General features: G+C 39.5%; 1 protein-coding gene across 1 annotated transcript in view; it reads right to left on the bottom strand.

Annotated features, from left to right (window-relative positions):
• The window catches only part of igsf11 (immunoglobulin superfamily member 11), a 177424-nt gene that overhangs the window by 13225 nt on the left and 141999 nt on the right, over positions 1 to 22200 (bottom strand). Inside the window, exon 3 of the mRNA XM_072455045.1 lies at positions 10113 to 10276. Within this exon, the coding sequence (XP_072311146.1) occupies positions 10113 to 10276 (164 nt within the window). The remainder of the gene's footprint in view (positions 1 to 10112; positions 10277 to 22200) is intronic.

A 22200-nucleotide genomic window follows, 5' to 3' on the forward strand; every position in this document is an offset into this window, starting at 1 on the left:
TGTCAGTAAAGATTAGTATTTAGCGTCTTATAATCATCCATAGGGCAACAGAAAATGCTCTGAAATTCAACAACACCACTCTATCTGCAACGGTGAGTTCTTAAATGTCACGAACGCTACCGACGCAAAATGTCTCCGCCGCCGTCATTGCCCCGAGTGTGACCGTTTTTGCCCTCTTTGACACCTGTAGCTACGGTTACAGGATGATGATAACCTAATGACATAATCTGCATGCTGTGTGAAAGTGATCCGATCAATGAGCAGCAGCAGCAGCACATTCAAGATTCACTGTGTGCATGAATGAACCGGGATTAGAGGAACACGACCTTTGATTTCACCTACAGCCGTGACAATAGACGGATCGTTGTGTGGATACACTTTGGCAGGTGGAAATGTCAGCTTTGTGATTGAAACCTAAACAGTGCTGGTCGTAAGAAGAGTACATTTTATACTTTATACTGATTTCTGAACATTAGGATGAGAAATTGGAAACAAAATTGGACAAACTTTGTTTATATGGTGCAACAAAACAATAAACCATGATTAAAAAAGGGCATGTATAAAATGTGAGGGGAAATAGAACCTATATAAATACAACACATAAAAATACAAATTCTAAAATATATGGATAGGATAATATTATGTTGTTGCTATAGTTAACCCTAATCTTACTTGATGAAATAAATGTTGACCCTATTTAAATATATTATGTCACATTTTGTGTTGTATTTTAAGATGATCCGATCCATTTAAAAGATATGTCACTTTAACAAATGATTTATATGGAAACTGGTGTCAGTACAATAGTTATAGTTACAGTTAAGGTAATTTATTTTTTTCATATTAACTCTCTTAAATCGAAGGTTCAATCCTCAAACCGAGTGAATAAGGGGATTTGCAGCATAATAGGTTCTTATATTTTTCTCCCGCTGTTCAAATGCATGTGTTTGGTGAAGTGGTGACTCTAAATTACCCCCTTTAGTGAATAAATATAACACTGAAAGGTTTTTTGTCCGCAAGTTTAGCCCTGTGACAAATTGGCTTGGATGGTTAGCAATGGATTCTAGATCTGGCAACCTCTATACGGGAAATTATTGCTTGAACTTTACAAACAACATAAGAAAGTTTGTCTTTAACTACAGCCTAGAAATATATTAACAACATGATATCAATGAAGGCAACTCGCACTTGCACCTCTGTAGTGTTAGTTGGCCATACAAACTTGCCAAATCAGGGATGGGCCTTGTTAGTACTCGGATGGGAGACCACTGGAATGCCAGATGCAACAGGGGGACTGTTGTTGTGTCCTTGGCAAGACACTTCACCCACTTTGCCTCCAGTGTATGAAAGAGAGTGCGTTTGTGTGTGTGACTGCAACAATGGATGTAAATCAGCCAACAATCCGTGTGTTTACTGCATGTGTATCATGTATGTTCATTAAAATGCACTGTCCCATTCAAAATACATTGTAAGTATAAAACTGAGTGAACTGAGGCAAACAAAACTATGCTATCATTTGCTGAGTATGTCATTCAACATGTTCTATTTATCATCTGTGTCTGTGCTCATTCCACGCCGCCTAAACACCCATGTTAACAGCCCTATGGAGACCTGTCCCACTTTAGTACATAGACCAGTGCCGTGTATCAGATATATAAGAAGTACTTCTCATTTCTATAGCTTCTTTTACCACTGTAGCATTTAGCAATAAAGGTCATATGTTAAATCAATATTTGGAATTGCTGAGATAGCCACCAGCTTGTATACCACTCTTTATCCATGGGATTTTTTTTCTGAGTTGCATTAGCGCTTTTCCTTTGGCCCGTTTGATGTTTTATCCAAATCTATGACCTGGGATTTATATCATCATAACTGCTGTGTTTTTCATGCAATACTTAATAAAAGTGGATCATAGTGAGGTCCTTTGAGAGCTTAAACTTTGATGAGTTCTGACCTAAACTGATGTGATCCAGCATTTTTTGGTCAATATATGACTTCTAGTGGTCCTCAGCAGTTCTTATTCATGTAAAGGTGCACTATGGAACTTTTCTAGTGTTGTCAATAAGCAGTATACTTTTAGTATACTGTTTATTGTCAGAGAAAAAAATCACAAACTATAGTTGCTTTAGTAATATGGTGTAACATAAAAATACAGTTAAACATAAACTATGATAAAACTTTGCTTTGCCTGGAAAGAGACAAAATATGGCATTAAACAACATATACAATCACTTTAATTACGGTTGTTTTTATTTTGTAAAAAAAAAAAAAAAAAAAAAAAACTGCTCTCGTTTCCATGGCGACTGATACGTTTACTGGTATACTGTGGAGTTTTAAGTGCACAATTTGCGCATTTGGATGTGGTTTAATCTTCGATTTATCCACATTTAATCCGAATTTAAAACTGATTTAGTCTTGATTTTTGAACTTACTACAAGTCCTCTTACCTGTAGTAAATGTATATCTTGGGTTGGTAATTGCTGACATTCGAAACCCGACGTATTAATAATCTAAACACCTGCCGTCCGTGTATTTCCATGTACTACTTTGCCCAGTGCATAACATATTCAGTCTCCGTGTCCGCCACGGTAACTCACATCTACGCTGCCATCTCCCGACCCTCATGATCAGCTTGGCTCTGTCGTCATGCCCGGGCGAAAGGAGGTCATGGCCGGACTTCAGATGGCAGGCGGCCCTAAGATCTCTGCTGGACCGTGTACCGCTGGCCCCGCGCTAAACCTCTGCCACATCGCCCAACAAAATACTCCATACAACTGTGGGCATACCAGCGTTACGCCCGCGGTCTTGGTACAACTTTACCCTCGACAATGGACGTCACAGCGGGCCATACGCACATCGCCACATATGACACAGCCTCATATGGCTTTATGGATCACGGCGCTGGGATCTGTTTGACCCTGGAGATGCTTTTTGGCTCAAATGTGAGTCCTTCTTTTCAAATAAAGCCCAAATAAACCTCTAAAGCCCACAGCCTCCCTTCAATTTACTGTCTGTAAGCTGCACTGTTATCTCTTCCAATCCTCTGAGGCATGCGCCGAACAATATGGCACACGCTCCGTTTTACAAGCATCCATCAAATCACTGTTTTTGGTCTATGGCAAAGTTGACATTGTGCGAATCCCACCATGGAGCAGCACAGTAGTGAGGACTGACCTATATTGCCCGAATTATACAGTACACACTTCTCCAATGCCTAAATAAAGGTATATAATTGGTAATGCACAGCGCTCCGGTGTGGGTGCAAAGACTTAATCAACATCAATGGGAAACATTAACATCTTTTAAAACGTTTTATGGTGAATTGTGTGTATTTCATGAGCAACTATTCAAATCGAGTCATAACTGAGCTATAACAGATGTCGTTACGTAGCAGAATGCCCACCACCCAGCGTTGTGGTAGCACGTAGCGCACGGCAACCATGAGCATTCTTAGATAGTTTTACACATGTATTCTTCTCTAGGTCTTAATATCTGTATTTGGCACAATATAACTCTGTGTTTTCTCTTGTTGCTGAACAGTGGGGGATATGGACAGCTCGGCAATCGTGTTTTCAATTTAATTCATTTTTGTTACGTCCAAAATCACAACAGCAGTTGCTTCGAAGGGCGACAGCGAAAAACAGATTAAACAATGTTGATAGGAAATCATCGAATGTTCCAAACATTTAAATTTCATTAACAGGCGTTCTCTCATCACCGTATCTACATTCCATGAGTTTTGATTAGCGTGATAGACAGGTATTTGTCAATCAGGTCTGTTCGTATCAAAAAAAAAAAAAAAAAGCTGCTTACAAAGATTTCAGAAGCAATTTAAGCCACTAAACTCTGTAATTGAGGTTAGTAAAGTTTGAGTTTGTTGTAAATAAATAAATGATTTGCCCATTCCCTGCACATAACTGCAATATACACAACCTGATGCACAACTCGATCTGAGTTTGGCCTGAAATATATCTTATATAGAATATACAGCAGTGATACAGTGTGGATCCCAGGCTATCATCTATTCATGGCTATTCAATTCAAGTTATGGCAACTTTCCTCCACAGCTATAAAGCCATTCAAATCCAAATGTTATATATTTTGAATAAGCAAGGATCCCCACAAAATCCTTGAAATCTGGAAGGAATAATTTGCCTGAAACCCATAAATAAACCAGAGAATTACAACCACTGGACTGAAGCTCCACACATCCCACAAGAGCCAATACTGGTCCATAAGAACGAGACAAGCTTTTAACATGGTGTAAAACAAGTAAATATCAGCATATGTGTGTTCATTATATTCCCTTTGTGTTGAACATATTTATCCTAATAAATTATCTGCACATTGTTGCGATTGTATGCAAAAGAAACAAGTAATCAAACAAGTAATCATGAAGCATTTGGATGTTGCTAAGGCTTATTTATCATTTTCCTGTACATTTGCAATACATCGTCTCAAATAACAAAAGCGTCAAGGCACTTTTTCAATTGTCATTACACCTGACAATTCCTCTTACCTTGGACATGGTCGCTGCTCTGCTAACTCCACTTAGCACGTTTGTTACACCTGTACGGCGGCAGAGCAAGGCAATCCGCTAAATCACCGGAGAAGAACACTTTGTTTTCAGGGATATTACGTTTCTGTATGGAGAGAAGAACCTAAAACAAGAGCAGCTGAAAATGACGGTATGCAACTGCTGACTGTGCATAAATGTGTCCCTAGTGAAAGGCCGAGCCAATAAAGAGGGGGTTCATCCGAGGCGATCGATGGCCGGGTCGCGTGAGTGTAATAAAAGAGGATCCTGTTGTAGCGCGTCACCGCAAATGGCTCCCTTCAAAGTCGTGTGTGTTTGAATACCTTAAATGAAACCAAACGTGTTTTCTTGCAGTTCAGTAACCTGACCTGCAAGACTGTTATCTGGCCGCTTATGCATCATCATTCAGAAAGTTTGATCTTATAAAGCCAGCCACATGTGAATGAAAGATGATAAATGAGTGTCTCGCATTAATCGTGACACTAAAATGTGGTTATTAGCCAAATTGTTGGCATTTCTCTGCTTACCGACCTGTCTAATAAAGCTTAAAAGGGAATTACAAACAGCAAGTTATAAAATGGTTGTGCTCGTATTAAGAAGTTCCATGTCCTTCCTTATGTTTAGTATTTTGAGTATTTTGACCTTTTTCATCTGTGCAAATACATTACGGTAATCGGTAAAGCTTTAGCCATTGTTGTGGGTGCATTTAAGGCCCACATTTTCCAAAATAGAGAATGGACAAGCAGAAGAAGACTGATGAACGATAACTGCAATTGAGAAAAATGTATTCAACTATTTGCAGTCCAGTCAATGCTCAAGGTCAACTAAGTCGGCGATCTTTCATGACGCCTCTTACATTTACTGAAAGGAAATATTGTTGAGTTAACACATGTGGAAAGCCATGAACATTACGGGTAAATCTCGGTACAGATATACAATTATATAATGTACGTTGGATCATGTTCAGGTCAGAATATCGTTGTGCAGCAGCGGCAGCGGCTTGTAGTGTTGCGGTAGTGTTATCCAGGTTTTAAAGAGGATCAACACAGCACAACTGTGAAACTAAATCTATTGTTGACAGTGATTTTTGACTGCGTGCATGTGCCGTGTGTGTGTGTGTGTGTGTGTGTGTGAGAGAGAGAAAGGGGGATTATATCACACCTTGCGCCGCAGAGGAGAGAGGTCAGCTCATGTAATCACAACTACAACCTGACGGACAGATTATCATAGAAAACATGGCTTCCAAAAATAGGTACGGTTTAGGAATACTCACCTAATGTATTTATATATATATAGCTACTGCGTGTAATCTCAGTCTTTTGAAAACTACAGCGCAATGGGGTGAAATGTATACGCAGGCCAAACCAGACAGAGACAAATGTAGCAGCAATTTTACAGTGGATGTTGGCAATGGCTTTTTATTACTTTGGTGTAAAATGTGACAAGGACAAGGAGACACATAACGCTTGTGTATTGGTATCTACAAATGAATGCTCAAAGCTCTCCAAAATGCTGATAAATTATAACTTTATGACTTTTGTGGGGGATGGATAATAGATATAGATTTGTTCATGTATTAAAGTAAAACCGTACACAGAAATATTGTAAAAAGAGACTCCATGCTAGTTGTTGCTTCTGAAAGTTGTAAAAACACTCATCGCAGTGAATAATTGAGGTGCTCGAAAGGCATTAAGTATGTGTGAGTGTTGATCCATGGTTTTATTACAACCCGTCTAGACTTTTGTAATGGTCCATATGTTGTTGCTAGTCAGGCCTCGACTCTTAACTGCCCGTAAGAATTCTCAGACTTCTTTGATATTAGAATTTCTAAGCTGGTTGCAAATACATTTTCGAATAGGTTAAAACATAATTTAATTAGTTTGTAACGCATTAAATGGCCTCGCTCCTATTTATTATTTATCCAACTTGATCCAGCCATACACTCTTCATGTATATACATATTTTTTCCTCTTTGGCTTTTAACTAAGAATGAGTTGTTGTCCTATTGACCATGATTGTTTGCCTTTTTGTTTTTGGTACGTGCAGCGCTTTGCTTAACCTTGCTTAAGCATTGCTTTATAATTCAAATTGATTTGATTGCAAACTAGTTCTGTTTTTCGCATTTTAAAAGAAGTATAGCACCTAAATATGTGAATTTTCAACAGTCCTACACAGTTTGAAGTCCACTGGAAGTACATTTCCTCTTAACTTTCCCCACAGATCTGTCAGGTAGTCAGAGTACTGCACCCACAAGGCCATATGCTCTTTGCGCTAATTAACTCTTCACGCCCAACCTCATAAAACCCAGTTCACACAAATCCAAAACGTGTTTATTCTGTGTCCCTATAAAGGCCATCAACAACACCCTGCGTTGTTCATGTATCTGTCAACGATGATATCCAGAGCGGCTTTAACACACGCCATATGTCCGCCACACTTTCCCACTTACATCCATTACATTATATAGTCCATAATACAGAGGCTTTTATGTCCCGGGTTACGCTGAGACATGATGACAAAACATATAGTGCAATTATGAGGCGACATAGAACAAGCATGTCTGAGAAGTTGTCAAGCGCCTCAGGACCGGCGCCGTATATCAAAGTCCACATCCAGTACGTAATAACTAGATGCATACAGTGAATAGATTTAAGAGTGTGAGTGAGCGGTCCGTAAGAGTGGCTAATGCAGGTCGTGACAGACTTGTGTTGAGTTAATTCTTAATGGCTTTTAGCATCAACTTTAATCACCGGCGACGTTGCCTTCCTCTGAAATGACCTTGTACGAGAGGCACTTCATTTGTCAGCGCCCACCACACTGAACGCGCATCAAACCTATAATGGGGGCTGTGGAGGCACCACGTTACATGCATGTGCGGTCAGGGGGCGCGCGGCGACAATGCACAGATGAGATATGAACACGTGGAGAGCGTACACGTGTTAACAGGCGTGTGAAAGTATCTGGTGCAAGTGCTGGAGAGGCCGCAGAAGAGGAGAAAGTATCAAAGTACACAATTTAAATCAATAAAAGCAGAAAGGGTAGTGCTATAATTTGCTGCAGAACACAATTGTTCATGCTTTTCACCCACTGATCGCAAACCTGAAAGAAATAGTGTCCCTGTTACATTCTAGGATGAGAGTGGATAGACTGTGTTGGAGGTCAACCTCTGCTTTGACGTCTGAAAATGTTAAATAGCTTGAAAATGTGCCAAAAGTTTTATGAGTGTGAAGAAGGTAGATTTAATACCACTTTCCCCAATATATAGACTTAAATCAGGAACCCCGGCACAAGAATTAAGATTAGTATAATTGTAAAGTTCTAATGCCAGATGCTGTTCTTGTAGCACGTCTTTTTTTATTTATCAGGTTTTATTTGACCATTTTCACCAAGGTCAAACACGTCACGTACAGTTGTTACGCTTGACATGCACTACAACACAGAACAAAAACATGCATCATCTGTTTCGAGCCAATCACCAGCTTTCATCCGTGTGAACGCGACATGATTACATTCACACACACCTATACGTATATATATATATATATATATATATATATATATATATATATATATATATATATATATATATAGAGAGAGAGAGAGAGAGAGAGAGAGAGAGAGCTTCATCCCAGGTGTGGCGCTTAACCCAGTGAGCTGTGTGACTGCCTATGTGTTAATTATGCATACATCTTTTACACGATGCTCACATTGATGCCAGTAAATATAAGTAAGCCTCTCGCATGTGTACGTGGACCAGCCGTTCCTCTTTTGCCTGACACTGGTCTCAGCCTCTTCCTCTTTCTGTGCGAGCGATGCGAGGGAACAGCTGCGTTATAGAGCCCGTAGTGTGGGAGCAGTAATTAGTGCATAAGATGATTGTATTATTTGGATTAGTTGGTTCAAAGTGGAAGGAGGCAGGTGAGCGGATCCGGCCCGCAGCTGCACTCAAACCAGTCAAACGGAACCACATACGAGCAAAGAGGGCCAAAGGGTCAGAGCGGGGAGAAGGTGAGAGATGTAACGCAGAGACGTGCCAGAGAATGAAGAGACCATGTTTAAATGGACTGTGCGTGTTCAAGTGCAAGTGCTTTGTGTTCTGTGAAGATAATCTCATGCGATTTGCAAATTTTGTAGTTTGTGCTCAGTGTTTTCCTGAAAGTATTTACAGTATATGTGGTGAAAATGTTTAGTTTATGAAGATTTTTGTATTATCATCATTATTATTTCTACTATATGTACTTTACTATACTATACTATAACATGTTTACTCCAAAAAAGGAAATGTTGCCCGTATTTAAATATATTATTTCAATAAACATAGATTTTCTTTATTTTATTTTACATAACAGTTTAAAATTTTTTAATGTATTTCTATAACAAAGATTTTAAGATTTCATAAATATTCTATTTTGGTTTCCATATTTCAACCTTTATTTGGTGGACAATGTTTTAAAAAGTCTCAATGTGGACTATAGATAATCGTGTGACGAGCTGACTTTCTCTTCAGAGTGCTTTCTTTTATCTTTTTTTTCTTTCCTTTTGCGAAAACAAAAGACATTTTACAAAGAGCAGAGACACGTGGCATTTGGATTGTTTAACACAGTGACATATACTACTGCTAAAAGGTCACTTCTATCACTCTCTACAAGCTCAAGCTACAATCTGTTCCTACAGGTTTGAGGAAGGTGTGATCAGATGCACCACAAAGCAATAGGTCACATTGTGCTTGCAATGACAGCTGGAATGTGTTTATTGCATTATTTCAAACCGTAACTGTTATTTGAAAATTAAATATATTAGCATGAGTCAAGCTGTGTTTACACAATTCTAGTCCCAATGATCGATCAGCTACACGTCTGACAAGATTAGCATTAGTCATGGGATCAATATCCAGTGTTAGCTCATGGTGGGCTCCATTGTGGACAGTGGCTGTAGATGCATTGTGTGAATGCTCCAGTTTAACAGCTCAATTTGCGTAATTGTGGCCCATAAATCTGTCTCTTGGTGCTGTATCTGACCACACCTTCATAGCTAACAGTCTGTTTTGTACCTGTTTGGACTGAGATGTTGGCAGGACATCCACATGATGCATGTACAGTGATGGTGCAAAACAGTTTATGATCTTATGACAATGAAGATGTACAGACTTTAGATCACTGTAAAACCCAACCTTCTACAGAGCCAAAGCTATGTTCATGCTTTTAGAAGACTCACAAGAAGTCCAAACGTTAAGTCTTATTCAATACCCCTGGCCACAACATTTTGTTGACACAAAGTGCATAATATAATTATACCTGTTTTCTTAATAAACACATCATTTAAGACAACAATGGTGTTGGCATACTATCTATTTGCAATAGAGGGAAATACCACAAAAAAACAACAAAAAAAGAAAGAAGAAAGCTGGCTTGCTCCAGACATGCACGACACATGAGCATTATTTATCGCCAGAAAACCGCCAATGGGGATTTTTTTTTTGTCCTTTAGCTGTTGTTTGTTGGGTTCTACAGTGTAATATGAGAGGACTGACATGACATGTCATGTGACACGTCATGTGACATGTCATGTGACCTACCTGCTCCGGCTGGTTGGCGTTGGACAGCGGAATGACCATCCAGATGATGTTGAGGTTGTTGAGTGCAGCGCTGGTGGTGAAGGAGCAGGGCAGGACGGCAGCTTGGCCCCGCGCCACCTGAACACTGCTCTGGGACACGGTAACGTCCAGGGCCTCCACACACACTACAGAGACAGAGCAGAGAGAGGGCATTGATCAGAGAGGAGAGGACAGGGACAAACAGATAAGAGACAGAGCAAGGAGACACGTTCTGATGGACCCCAGATGAACTGTGTCTAATCAACTGCATAAAATATACATCGAGAAAAGGACTTGAAATTTGAATATATAATAATAATAACGATCATAATACCAGTAGATATTACAAGTTAAGATGGCCTCACTTGATATACCAGTGGTGAATTAATGATCTCAGTATGTTCATTGTGTGCTTATAATATTTTACACTAAACTATCAAATAAACTAAACTGAAACAGCACACTAAAACTTATTTCAATCTAAATGGTGTAAACTACTCACACCCATTATAATATCTAAATTCTAATTCTAATTACATGCAGTGTGGATAGCAGAAGCGTGAACGTTTGCTTGTTCATGTCGTTTTTGTGACTTAAACTTCAACTCAAAGCATTCACACTTTCTCTAATAGTGAGTTAAATTACTTCCTGAGCGACACCACAGATCATCAAATCACCAAGCTTATAGTATCTAACTCCATGTTTAAAGAGATTTCATGTCTAAGAATATGTCCTTATTTTAGCTCATTACAGAGAGTGTGATTTTTGTACTATTTCAATTGTAAACTTAGTATGTGTCTCATCATCCAATAATGACAACTACAATAACGCTGTACTTATCAAATACTGAATGCACCTTACACAGCACACAGTTCAAACATGTTATACCTGTACTATCTGATATTTTCTTCTCAAACTAGTATTCAAATGGGACTTATTATGAGTCATCCCTCGAAAAAGAAAACATTGTAGACAAATTAAATGGAACCTATCACGCCAAAAGAAAATATGTTATCTAATTTTAACATCACAGGTATAAACTATATGACAGTAATTAAGCTGTAAGTAAAGTAAGTAAGAAAAGTGTCAAAAAACAATTACAGTACAAATATTTTGCAGAAAAATCTCAGTTAGTCTCAATCAAATTATGAAATAAAAGCTGCTACTGTCAACTTTTCATCCTAATATCACAATGAGCAAGCTTTACAATCCGAGCCAGTCTTTGAAAGTGTCTGGGCGGCCAAAGAAACAGGGATTACACTGAGGAGGATCACATGGAATACGTAGCGCGGTTTAATGGGAAAACATGATAAACTGTCTCCTGAGAGAATCATTTCCTAAAACAACACGCTTCATTCCTCTTTCATCACAAACAACTCCTGCATCAATGAGACAACATGACAACCGGGGATGGTCTGTTATTTTTCCTCGCCGTTTAGACCCTTGTGAGTCTAAACGGCCTTGGTGTTATGTAAGTGTGTGTTTTGTCTGTCAAGAGTGGTGTTTTTTTACACTACAAAGACTTTATAGGTTTACTTCCTATATTGCCAAGTGAATTACTAACCACGCATGTTCTCTCTTTTTCTTGAATGTGCATAAAACTGTACAAAAAAAGTCCTGAGTTGGTTCACCGCCAACACTAAGGGTAAACCTGATCTGACCTTTTTTGGACACCGGAAGAACAAGCAAACAAGGGCTGCACAATATCGGAAATGAGTGTGTGATATATGATATGGCAGTTAAGTAACGCAAATATCAATATTATTGCATTATTTTAATATACTTTTTGACACAATAATCTCAGTTTTATAAAACAAAGAAATTAACCAAAAGGGTAATTTAGACCCAAGAAGGAAAATCATGAATAAAATCATCTTCCTTCAATAAAATATTTCCTCACCAGGCACATCCACAGTTCATATCCTTTTTAATTATCAGCTAAATTCTCAAAACCAATACTTGTTTTAGGACTGTATTGTATCATGCTTGCTAGTTTTACTGTATTTTTATTATATTTTTTTTACAAAACGCACGCCCACTTAAGGCCCATGCACCTTATCTGAACACAGCTGTCAGATATAACAGACCCACGGAGATAAATGTATCCATGCTGTATCCTATTTCGAGACCGGCTAAAGACATTACGCATCAAATTAAGTTAGATCTTCCCCCACAAGCATGTATCCCTGTCCAAAAAGCGCAGTGGGAAGTCCTCTTATCGGACCATGGTGAGGCGGACGCTGGCACTGATATGATTAGCCATAATTGATCATGTCCTGTGAATCGTCCTTGTTAGCGATAATGTCAGATGATGGTCGTGCCACAAACAGCAGACGCCGCGACCGCAACTTTGTCATCTGGCTGTCAAGGCAAATGTCAGCCACATGGTCACGATGCATAATTCAGATTACATAAAGGAGGAGGTATAACAGTGAAATATAATGGATCCAATCACGCAGAGTTACAGGTCAGTGCATAGTTGTGCCAGTCCTGAGTAAATGCAGTGGGCAGGAAGGGCACCTGATGTAAAACATACACGGTTCAAGTAGTAGCAAAGTAGTGACACTTACAAATTGCTTTCCAATTGTCGTATTTGTTGATTAATTTGCTCATTTATTAATTTATTGTGTTATGTACAGCAAAACAACACAATAGAAATAGATTGAACATAGATTGGAGGGTCGACCCTGCTGGTGTGTATGAAGATGTTATTTCTTTACTGCCTAGAATGTTCCACATCATGGTATTAAACTTGACTATTTCCATGGAGACAAGCAGGTGATGCTACTGGGCAAAGATGCAGATCTGGGGTTTCATTTAAGAAAACTTTAAGTGCAGATCTTGCTCCACGGGCAGTGTTCAGCGCTTTAGGACCCGACTGCACATTTATTTGTAAAATTGAACATGGAAAGTCGGGTATAACATGTTTGTATGAACACGCTTTATAAATTATACCTGAGATGTGTTTAGAGACAAGTACTAAGGTATATATTTTTTTAATTTTCTTTATTTTTGTTACAACACCTCAAATGTAATAAATCCAAGATGGATAAGATTAGGCCATTAGGTGAAGCACTACATGTAACGCATTAACAACTCCATGATTATATGCTAGATTCTTCACCAAATAAATTACAAACCACACCTTTAAATCTTAGATCATTTACTTCTTTGATTATTCCCCTCTTTCTGATCAACTGCTTGTTGCCCCTTGTGTATCGATACTAAATCCTGCAGGACATCCCACGCTCTTCTCCCATTGGCTCACGCTCCCCACTGCCCCACTGCTGGCTACACTCACTCAACCTGTAATGGAAACATGCATTCACAGAAAATGCTTTGTGTTCTATCAATTATGCATAATAAAGCTTTGTATCAGTGGTGTGAACTCAGATTTATCGTAGGTTCAACCAAATTTGAAATGCAAAAAATTCTGCTGTTTGCAATGGCTGTCTAGTGCACTTTTAAGGAAATACTTTAAGCACTAAAAATCTATAATAGCAAAGGTGAGTGCGAGGGAGGAGATTGTGAGTTTGATTTCAGAAAATTGACATCTGCTCAGTGTTTATTACAGTGTCCACAAGTCTAAATGTGTCATCAAATTAGTGATTAGTGATATTATGCACTACATAACACCTAAAGTTGTTGGAATTCATCACACACCTACCCACAAACCTGAAAATAATAAAATAAAATAACAATTAATAAATATTATCTTGAAATACACATAAAATAAAAAAAACACTGATTGTGTACTGTATGCAGATGAAGATAATATAACATAACATAATACAAGTATTACCACATGGTTTACAGATGGTTTACAGAACGACAACAATTTATAACTAATAAAAAAAACTATTGTACCGGTACTTTCCATGTATTCAACTAACAATAAAACATGATGTACTCTTTGTTCAGACGTAATACACACAATAAGTATAAGCTTTGTGCAGTTGCAATCCACATCTGCAATGGCTCAGTTCAGCTAATGACCTCCTGTTAGTCCTCGTGACGTCTATAAACACGGCATCCTTATAAAGATGGCTGCGTAGGTCACTGCTTTAATCTCATCTCCATCCACTGCGCACAATGTTCACTTCCTCAGAGCTATTAATCTCTGTTCTTATTGGAGGATTAACTGTAAAAAAAGAGGGAAGTTTGTGAGACGTTTTAGCCATAACAATATAGCGTCTGTACAGCTGGTTAATGTCAAGGGGAAAATACTAGCTTGGGGGTTGTGTTCAGATCATATTTTTGGTTTAATCAGTTCCAAGAGTATTTTAGCTCTGTTTTTCTGAAGCGACATTAACTCAGAAGTTGGCAGTGCATTCCAAGCCATTGTGCGCTTGGGCAAGACACTTCCCCCGCTTTGTCTCCATGGCTTGATTTTGGTTTGACCTGGTTTTGTTTTCCTGGTTTGAGCCCATTTTAGGTTGGATATAGATTTGGTTTTGCTCTGTTCTTTTCCTAGTTTAGGGCCGGTCTATCTAGTCTTGGTTTATTTCAGGGTTTAGTGCTTAATAGTGTGTTTTGCCCGGTTTAAGCCCTGGTTTAGTTCTGTTAACATTACCCATCAATAATTTGTTTATTACTGGGTTAATTATGGTTTATTTATGGTTTAATCTTTGCTTAGTCATGCCTTTTAATCTCCATTGTATTAATTGTGGCTATGGTTTGATCAACAGGCCTACACTTGAGCTCACTTAACCCACTTTAGATGAAAAAGTTTCTTGAGTGACACGAGGTGAATCCCCAAAAACTTTTGGCAGTAATGAAGATGGAAGGAGCATCTTTTTGCCTGTAAGCCTTGTTCTAGCACCTCTCTCCAAGGCCTACAACAGCTGGAGGGCTCCTTCCCAAACACTGCACTCTCAGCCTCCAAAAGCTCCAATGACCAACCATTTTACGCACTCGCACTTTCTCCCCCCGACCGCGGACATACTGCGTGAAAATATATGCGCGATCACAGCGGGGACACGTGCCCACCCAACCAGCGATACCACCCACTGCCCCTCGCAGCTCTGACTCAAAAGCTATCAAGTGTGTGTCATCTGCGGCGCGTTGTACGTTGGCCCTTGAGGGACACATCTAAGGAGGGCTGTGAGATCGAGCTTCACGGGCGCAACAAACCTAAAGAGGAGCTCGTCGTTGCTTGGCATTGCCTCATTATTGCGCACGTCTTCTGCCAAAGCTGCGAGCGTGTCCGGTAGTCAAGCACTCCTACAGAACGCATGCTGTGAAGGGTCTGATATGCAGGCACTCGATGGTAAGCGCCTCTCAGTCAAATGTGGCCACGCAGATAACGTTTCCTATATACAGGTCAAAGCGGTTGCAGGAAGGAAGCTTAAATGACAAGGAAGAGAAGAGCGTCGTAAGGCAGGCTAGGGCTAGGATGTTACAATGAACAATGCGCTATTTTACCTTACTCGCATGTGGTGTACGCTGTGATGCATTATGCCCTTTTTGCGTTTCTGAGTATTAACGAAACAACGAAACTAAGACTAAAGAGTAGGACCAGTAATGGGGTTTTATTCAGGACTATTCAGGGTTAAGTGAGCTCAAATATTGATAAGAAAGACACAAAGAAATGTCTAAACTGAAAAAAGGGGATTGAAATGCAAGGATTAGATTCAACCAGAATCAACCAGTAATAAACCAGTAATTAACAGGTCTAAACCAGAACTTAAACTAGGTTGAACAGTACCAAAGCCAGAACTAAACCATTAAACCAATACAAAACCACTTGTTGACCAAATACCGTACAAATCAGAAAGAAATGGATCAGCTGGTTTGATCCTAGCGACAACCATGTCCCGACAATTTAATACAGGAAGTCATTAAAACCAGAACTGACTCTGATTTTGACTGAGAAAACGAATTTGTTTTGTGCATACGGCCATCTTCAGGCAAATGTGCAAATGTACAGTGTGTGTGTGTGTGTGTGTGTGTGTGTGTGTGTGTGTGTAAATGAACTGTCCATGTCTTCCAATTTGACCGAGCCAAGCCATAGTATTTTTCTGTCAACATCTTGCTCTCGCTGTGCGCCCGGAGTAGCCCTGAGGCGCAGCTGTACAGGACGAGGGCCAGGCTGACTGACAGGAAACAGGAAGCGCCGTACGGCCTGCCAAAACTGCATCCACACCACCCTCTGCCCACTGTTACAGGCCAACACATGACAGTTACAAGAGACATGGCTCAAAATGCACCCGCTGTGAGGTGTAAGGTGCGTAAGGTCGTCCCACTGGGTGTCATTGCCAACTGTAAAACGGAGAGGGCAGTGATTATAGAAAGATTAAAACGTTCACCAAGTTTGAGTCTTTGCTGTCGTGGTGTAACTTTGGTTTGGAGACAGCCAGGACATAGAAGGAAAGACAAAAGTCAGATTGAAGATTAGGAATTAGAAATTAGCTCTGTAAACTCTTGGTTGCTTAGTCGATGGTATCTTAGTCAATTAAACTGAAGGATCTTATGGTCTTTTGTGTGCATTTTGGGTCAGATATATGATTGAGTTGTGAAAAATTGTAAGTCGACAAAGAATTTCTTTGGTCGACAACAGCTCAAGTAAAAATGAATGCATATATTAAAATACATTCTGTAGAGATTGTTGGGTAGACAGTTTGGTTCATGTTGAATGTATCCATACAGATACTGGTAATGATTCACAATATATTTGCCATATTTATAAGTCAAAAGAGACAGCAGTTTTTCTTTTCCGCTCATTTTACAAGATTACTTTTTTCTAAATGCATCTTGCCCTGGGCCGACTGAGGCGGTGCCAGCAGGCCTGCCTACAGCTTAAAGAGGGGATGATTTAGATCATAGATTATTTTCTTCCTCATTTTAATCTTTATACATTTGTTCTTAAAGATTTGAACAAGGCATAACGTCGTGAAATGTTTAGGCTGGATTTTCACTTCAATACTTATGTCACACTTGCTAAGATGAAAAGCCTGTGAATATGGCAAATGAGGAAAGGATTCAACACTTTTAACACGTATTAGTTTGTCTATATTTGTTTGTCCTCCACTTTTAATCGTTCTATGTCTGTTTTCAAATAATATTTGAATACAGATACAGTACACATACAGTTCAGCAATGCTATACTATATTATAGTATAGCATTGCTGAACTGTATGAATTTGTGGGTCTTGGCTTTCTGTACTTTCAGTACTTTTCACCATTGTTTGGTTTACAAAAAGATCTTAAACTTGAATCTGTAGCGTCACTTGATACAGTACAAGAAAAGTGTAACAAATGTGGTGACTGAATATATTTTTCTTAACATATTGCAATATTATGTGACTTTCTGTAGCACGTTTTGTCAGCTTCAACCTTGACCATGACTTTCTTGAATCTCAATGGGACTCAAATAAAAGTACTATAACGATGGAATATATGGTTTTGAATTGTTACATACAATGGCGACGATACACATCACTCTGAAACCAATGAGTATCACACTTTGGATGAATATTTGAAACCTTGAATCGCTGTGATGCATTCTACTCAACTGTTTTATTTCTGTCATAAAATGGCTACTCAATCTTTGTTGTTATTTTCCACTCCCAGAGCCAATACGGCCCTTCGGCAAGGACCTGCATTCTTGTTGTATTACAAGGCTCCTAGAAAGATTCATGCTCTGCCTTGTTGGGAGGGACACAGAGGTAGAGGAGATGAAGAGCAAGTGGGGCGGAGGATGCACTCGCGAAGCGGCAGGATGCGCCTGTTACCAAGGAGCCCTAATTGATAAAGTCACCTCAGGCAAGCCTCGTGGTTCTCTTATACAGTGAAAGGTAGAATCATGCACTCCCTCCTCCTCCTCTTCCTCCTCCTCCTCTCTTCTCGTGCAGCCAAGTGTCAAAACTACTGCTGATTAATGCATGAGATACACCTCATGCAAGTATAGGGAAAAATGTGTCAGTCAGGCTAAGGTGCGGCTATGATAGGAAACGGAACTAATGCAGAGTGAATGCAACACTGTGGATGTACAGAGACAATCTTTGCCGGCGGAGTCATTTACTTCCACTGTTGTCGTTGGGTTTTGTTTTTTTATTCATGGAGCTCTTTTATTCATAGGCGTTGCACTTTTATTTGGGTTTCAAACAGATGTGGGGCTGTGACAAGGCCTCGGTGCTGCTGGGACACACAGACACGCAGACACTATGATCCGCCTGGATAAAAGGAGCGATTGATGACGATGAGACGGAGAAATGACTGAAAAGGGCGTATAAAAGAAGACATCAGTTTTCGTTGTTGTAAAGAAAAAGTTGAAAAAGAACCATGGAAAAACGTTTGTGGGAAGCGTTTTTTACATGTCTCTGCGTTTGACCAATCTTTCAGCCAGTGCGGGTTGCAGGAGCATTGGGCTCTTGCGAGTTGCAATGATGAGTTCAATTTAAAGCATTTCATTCATGCCACACAATCAAAATCTGGATTGTTTTGATTGTTTTGTCATGACAGAACTACACTGACTCATCTTTCAATAAAAAACAGACTGAACGATCATTTTTGGGGGTCAATATTTATCTTTAATACGTTTCTATGACTTTTTCTTTATTTGTTGTGGTGCATTCACATTTGAGCTGTAGTGGGACAAATCATTATTATATTGGTCATTATTAATTGCAGCTCATGCTTTATGGGTATGCATTCTGTATGAGTTATATTATCAGTGGTCCTTTTGGCGTAGCGTGAAATTGTTAATCAAACAAACAATAAAATACCTGTAATAGTTTAAAATGTTCACACAAATCTATTCTGACACTGCATGTATTTACCAAATCTACTTATTTACAGTGTTTTGGCTAATGCATTTCTATGAACAGTTTTCACATTTTCAATAGACAACGCAAAGTTTGCATTTTCAACTTTTCAAGGATGTTTGTAAAAGTCTTGCTGTTTTTCGTTTGCTTTCTGTGCATACCCGTAGATCACAAAACTGTCCCTTTAACTATCTCTAAACGCCACAATTAACTTCCCCTGTGCCTGCCAAGATGACAGTTGGCCAGTCCTCTGCGTGAAAGCCACCTTTAGTCAGCTACAGCTCCTCTAAGACGCGAGACGAGAAGAAGGGAAGGAGATCGAGCAGAAAATCGAGTGTCTTTCTGCTTTGGGCACAACAGTTGGCCGCCATTGCATGTCGAATCCGCCGCTCCTTTTCCGGAATGTTCTTTGGACCCACATGGCGATTGTGATTGCCTAAGCGTCTCCTTAACGTGGGAATGTGAGATTAATCGAGTGAAAAGCGCAGCCGTGGAGTTCAACAGAAGCGCCCGCACACGATTTTCTGCCTGACACCTGTGCCCACGCGTAGATGGAGCGGGGAACCGTTCTCGCGCGGGCGACCCAACGGCGCCACTGTCCCGAGTAGAGCAGAGAGGCACCGGAGGCACCCTGACGACCCTGCGAGCAGTCAGGGCGGGTGTTTATGTGCGGTGGAGAAACTCAGGTGGCGTACGCAGATGCTAAACGGCGATGCTTCCAGAAACGTGTTCAAAGCAAGGTGAAAAATAGAGCCGCTGGCCAAGTTTATGTGAGGTCCTTAACTTTCTGAGCGCGCATCAACGGAGAGACGCGACGTTACCGGAGGCGACGTTCTCCGACTTTTTAAAGCTAAGACGGAGGGATGGAAAATGTCATTGTGAATTCACTATGATTCAAAACTTTGTACAGACTCCGGAGAGTAACAGCCTTACTCTTAAGTCTCAAGATAACACAAAGTATATGAAGAGCATTCAGTTTTAAATGTATGTCAAATCAATATGCAACTCATTATACATGCAAAAATAACAAAGAATGTATTTTTTGCGAGCGTTAGTACACAATAAATAGTATCATAGCAGCATTTTGACCACGCATTGCACTGAAAAATTCACCTTTTTTTTGGTTTACTTCAACAAATTGTAAAATGCATGACACAGCTGTGAAATAGAATGTGATCTTTTGTTGTCATCTGCCACGGTTGTTCACTTGAGAGTATAAATGCGGCAAACATTTGGTCCATTGTGTTAAGTTTGCATAATAAAGCTATTGTGCATCTGAAAAGTTATGTTGGAAATAATAGTGTGCTTAAGCAGGGCCTGAAAAGAATCGCAAACATTACCAGATGTCTGAAAATAGTTCTCTTCAGGGATCACTGTATAAATGTCACCATTAATATTTAACAAAGGGACAAACTGTCTCTGCGTACCAAATAGCACACATCGAGTTAACATATTTGAAAAACGATGGATCAAATGTGAAATAAATAATACAGATGTAATGATGTCCAAATCTCTTGGTAAATGCATTTCATGATACTATATGTTTTGCTATAATATAGCAAAACATATAGTTATTATTAGTTATTATATAAAATATTATTTTGAATAGAGAGTAATAACAGACTTGTAGATATGTCCTTTTTTAATTATTTTTTAATGCCCTGACAAGTTGTTGGTATGATAATATTTCCAAATTCATAAGTGCTAAAAATGGATCATGATCTTGGTTGTTGTTTCTATTTCTTTAGCTGCTTCTAGGAGCTTGTAATGCCATATATTGTGACATTTTACGATCTCATAATTGTGAAACTTTTGAAAATATTTTGGTTGGTTTGGACACATTCTTGATAAATACAATTATTTTAAAGGGTTTTTCCTGCTCATCTTTTCTGCCTCCTCTGACAAACTCTTGGCCAATGAAACATCTTTACGCCCATCCTCCCCTCATCCCTAGCCCCGCCCCTTACAGTTGACCTATTAGCCACGGCAGCCAACTCACTAACAGGGCCTACTAGCCTAGCCTACATCGCTAATACTCTGCGGTGAAGTACAGTCTGACGTGCGGCTTAATGCTTTCATAAGCCACTATACAGTACACAGCATAGTACCAGCCTGCTGTCCATCATTGTATTATAGTAAAGCTTATCCAACTATTTCTGTAATATCGTTTTGTAATGCAAAAACAGCTACATACTGTGATACGGCTTACTTACTAAAGCAAATGGATTTGTTTCTCTGTGCAATTTGGTGAACAAGAGATTCGGCTTCATTTTTCTTACCTACTGACAACATAATCCAATAAATTTCAATTGTTCTGACAAAAGAATGTTCGGAAAACTTGTGCCCCGGCTGCGAGCGTTAATCTTCACACGTCTCGCTTCCCACCGGCTTTTCGGATTCTTATCGAGTAACTTTAATCCACTGCATTTGCTTAGTCAGAGAGCTCATGAGCGGAATACTACATATTTTAATAGCGTCGTTGGAGAATAAACTGCAGCGTTCCAGCACTACAAAACACGCACATTGGCAGAATAAAAAGTTTGGAGTTTGAATAGGCTGTGGATGAACTGTGTACGGCTGTGCGCAGTGGCTGAGCATAAGGTTAAAATAGGCCATTGCCCCGGTGCAGGGATAAGCCCGGGCACTGGAAGACTACGGCTAAAGCGGCAAACAGATGGCCACACACATGCGGCCCCCATCACAAACACACACACACACACACACACACACACATGCAGAGAGCGTCCCACACACAGACACGATCCACTACGCACCAAGGTCCGACCTCCCTGCAGAGGTATTTTGTTATTTTTTGTGTACATTTTATGGTCAAACTACAAAATCAGTCAAATAATCTCGGAAAACAAGTGATGGCCCTATGTGGATATTTAAATTATTTTGTTTATAACAGGTTTTTTTACAGCATGTGGTCTGCAAATAGTTTGTGCCACTGTGGGGCATTCACTGTTCAAATGCTTATTTGAAGTTTGCTCAGGTTTTTCCTAAATGGTAAATGATTTAATTGAAAGCTTCTAATTGGACATTTCTTTCAAGGCACACTAGAGCTCCCCTGCACTGAAAATCAAGGGTTTAAACAGTGACAGAAAATCTTCTTTTTTTAAAGACAAGAACAAGGCAAATACATGTTAATGAGTCATTAAAGTCCAGTGACACATGAGAGGCTTGGTATATGGTCTGCTCTCTACCAGTTTAGCCACACGTGACATTATACTGTGTTATTTGGTAGGCGATAGAATTGCAAATCCATAAGTCCGCCTCAAACACACTTAACTATTGTAATGTGA

The sequence above is a fragment of the Eucyclogobius newberryi genome, unplaced genomic scaffold, assembly GCF_026437365.1.
Source record: "Eucyclogobius newberryi isolate DKJ021-1_F unplaced genomic scaffold, fEucNew1.0.hap1 SCAF_10, whole genome shotgun sequence".
NCBI classification, from domain to species: domain Eukaryota; kingdom Metazoa; phylum Chordata; class Actinopteri; order Gobiiformes; family Gobiidae; genus Eucyclogobius; species Eucyclogobius newberryi.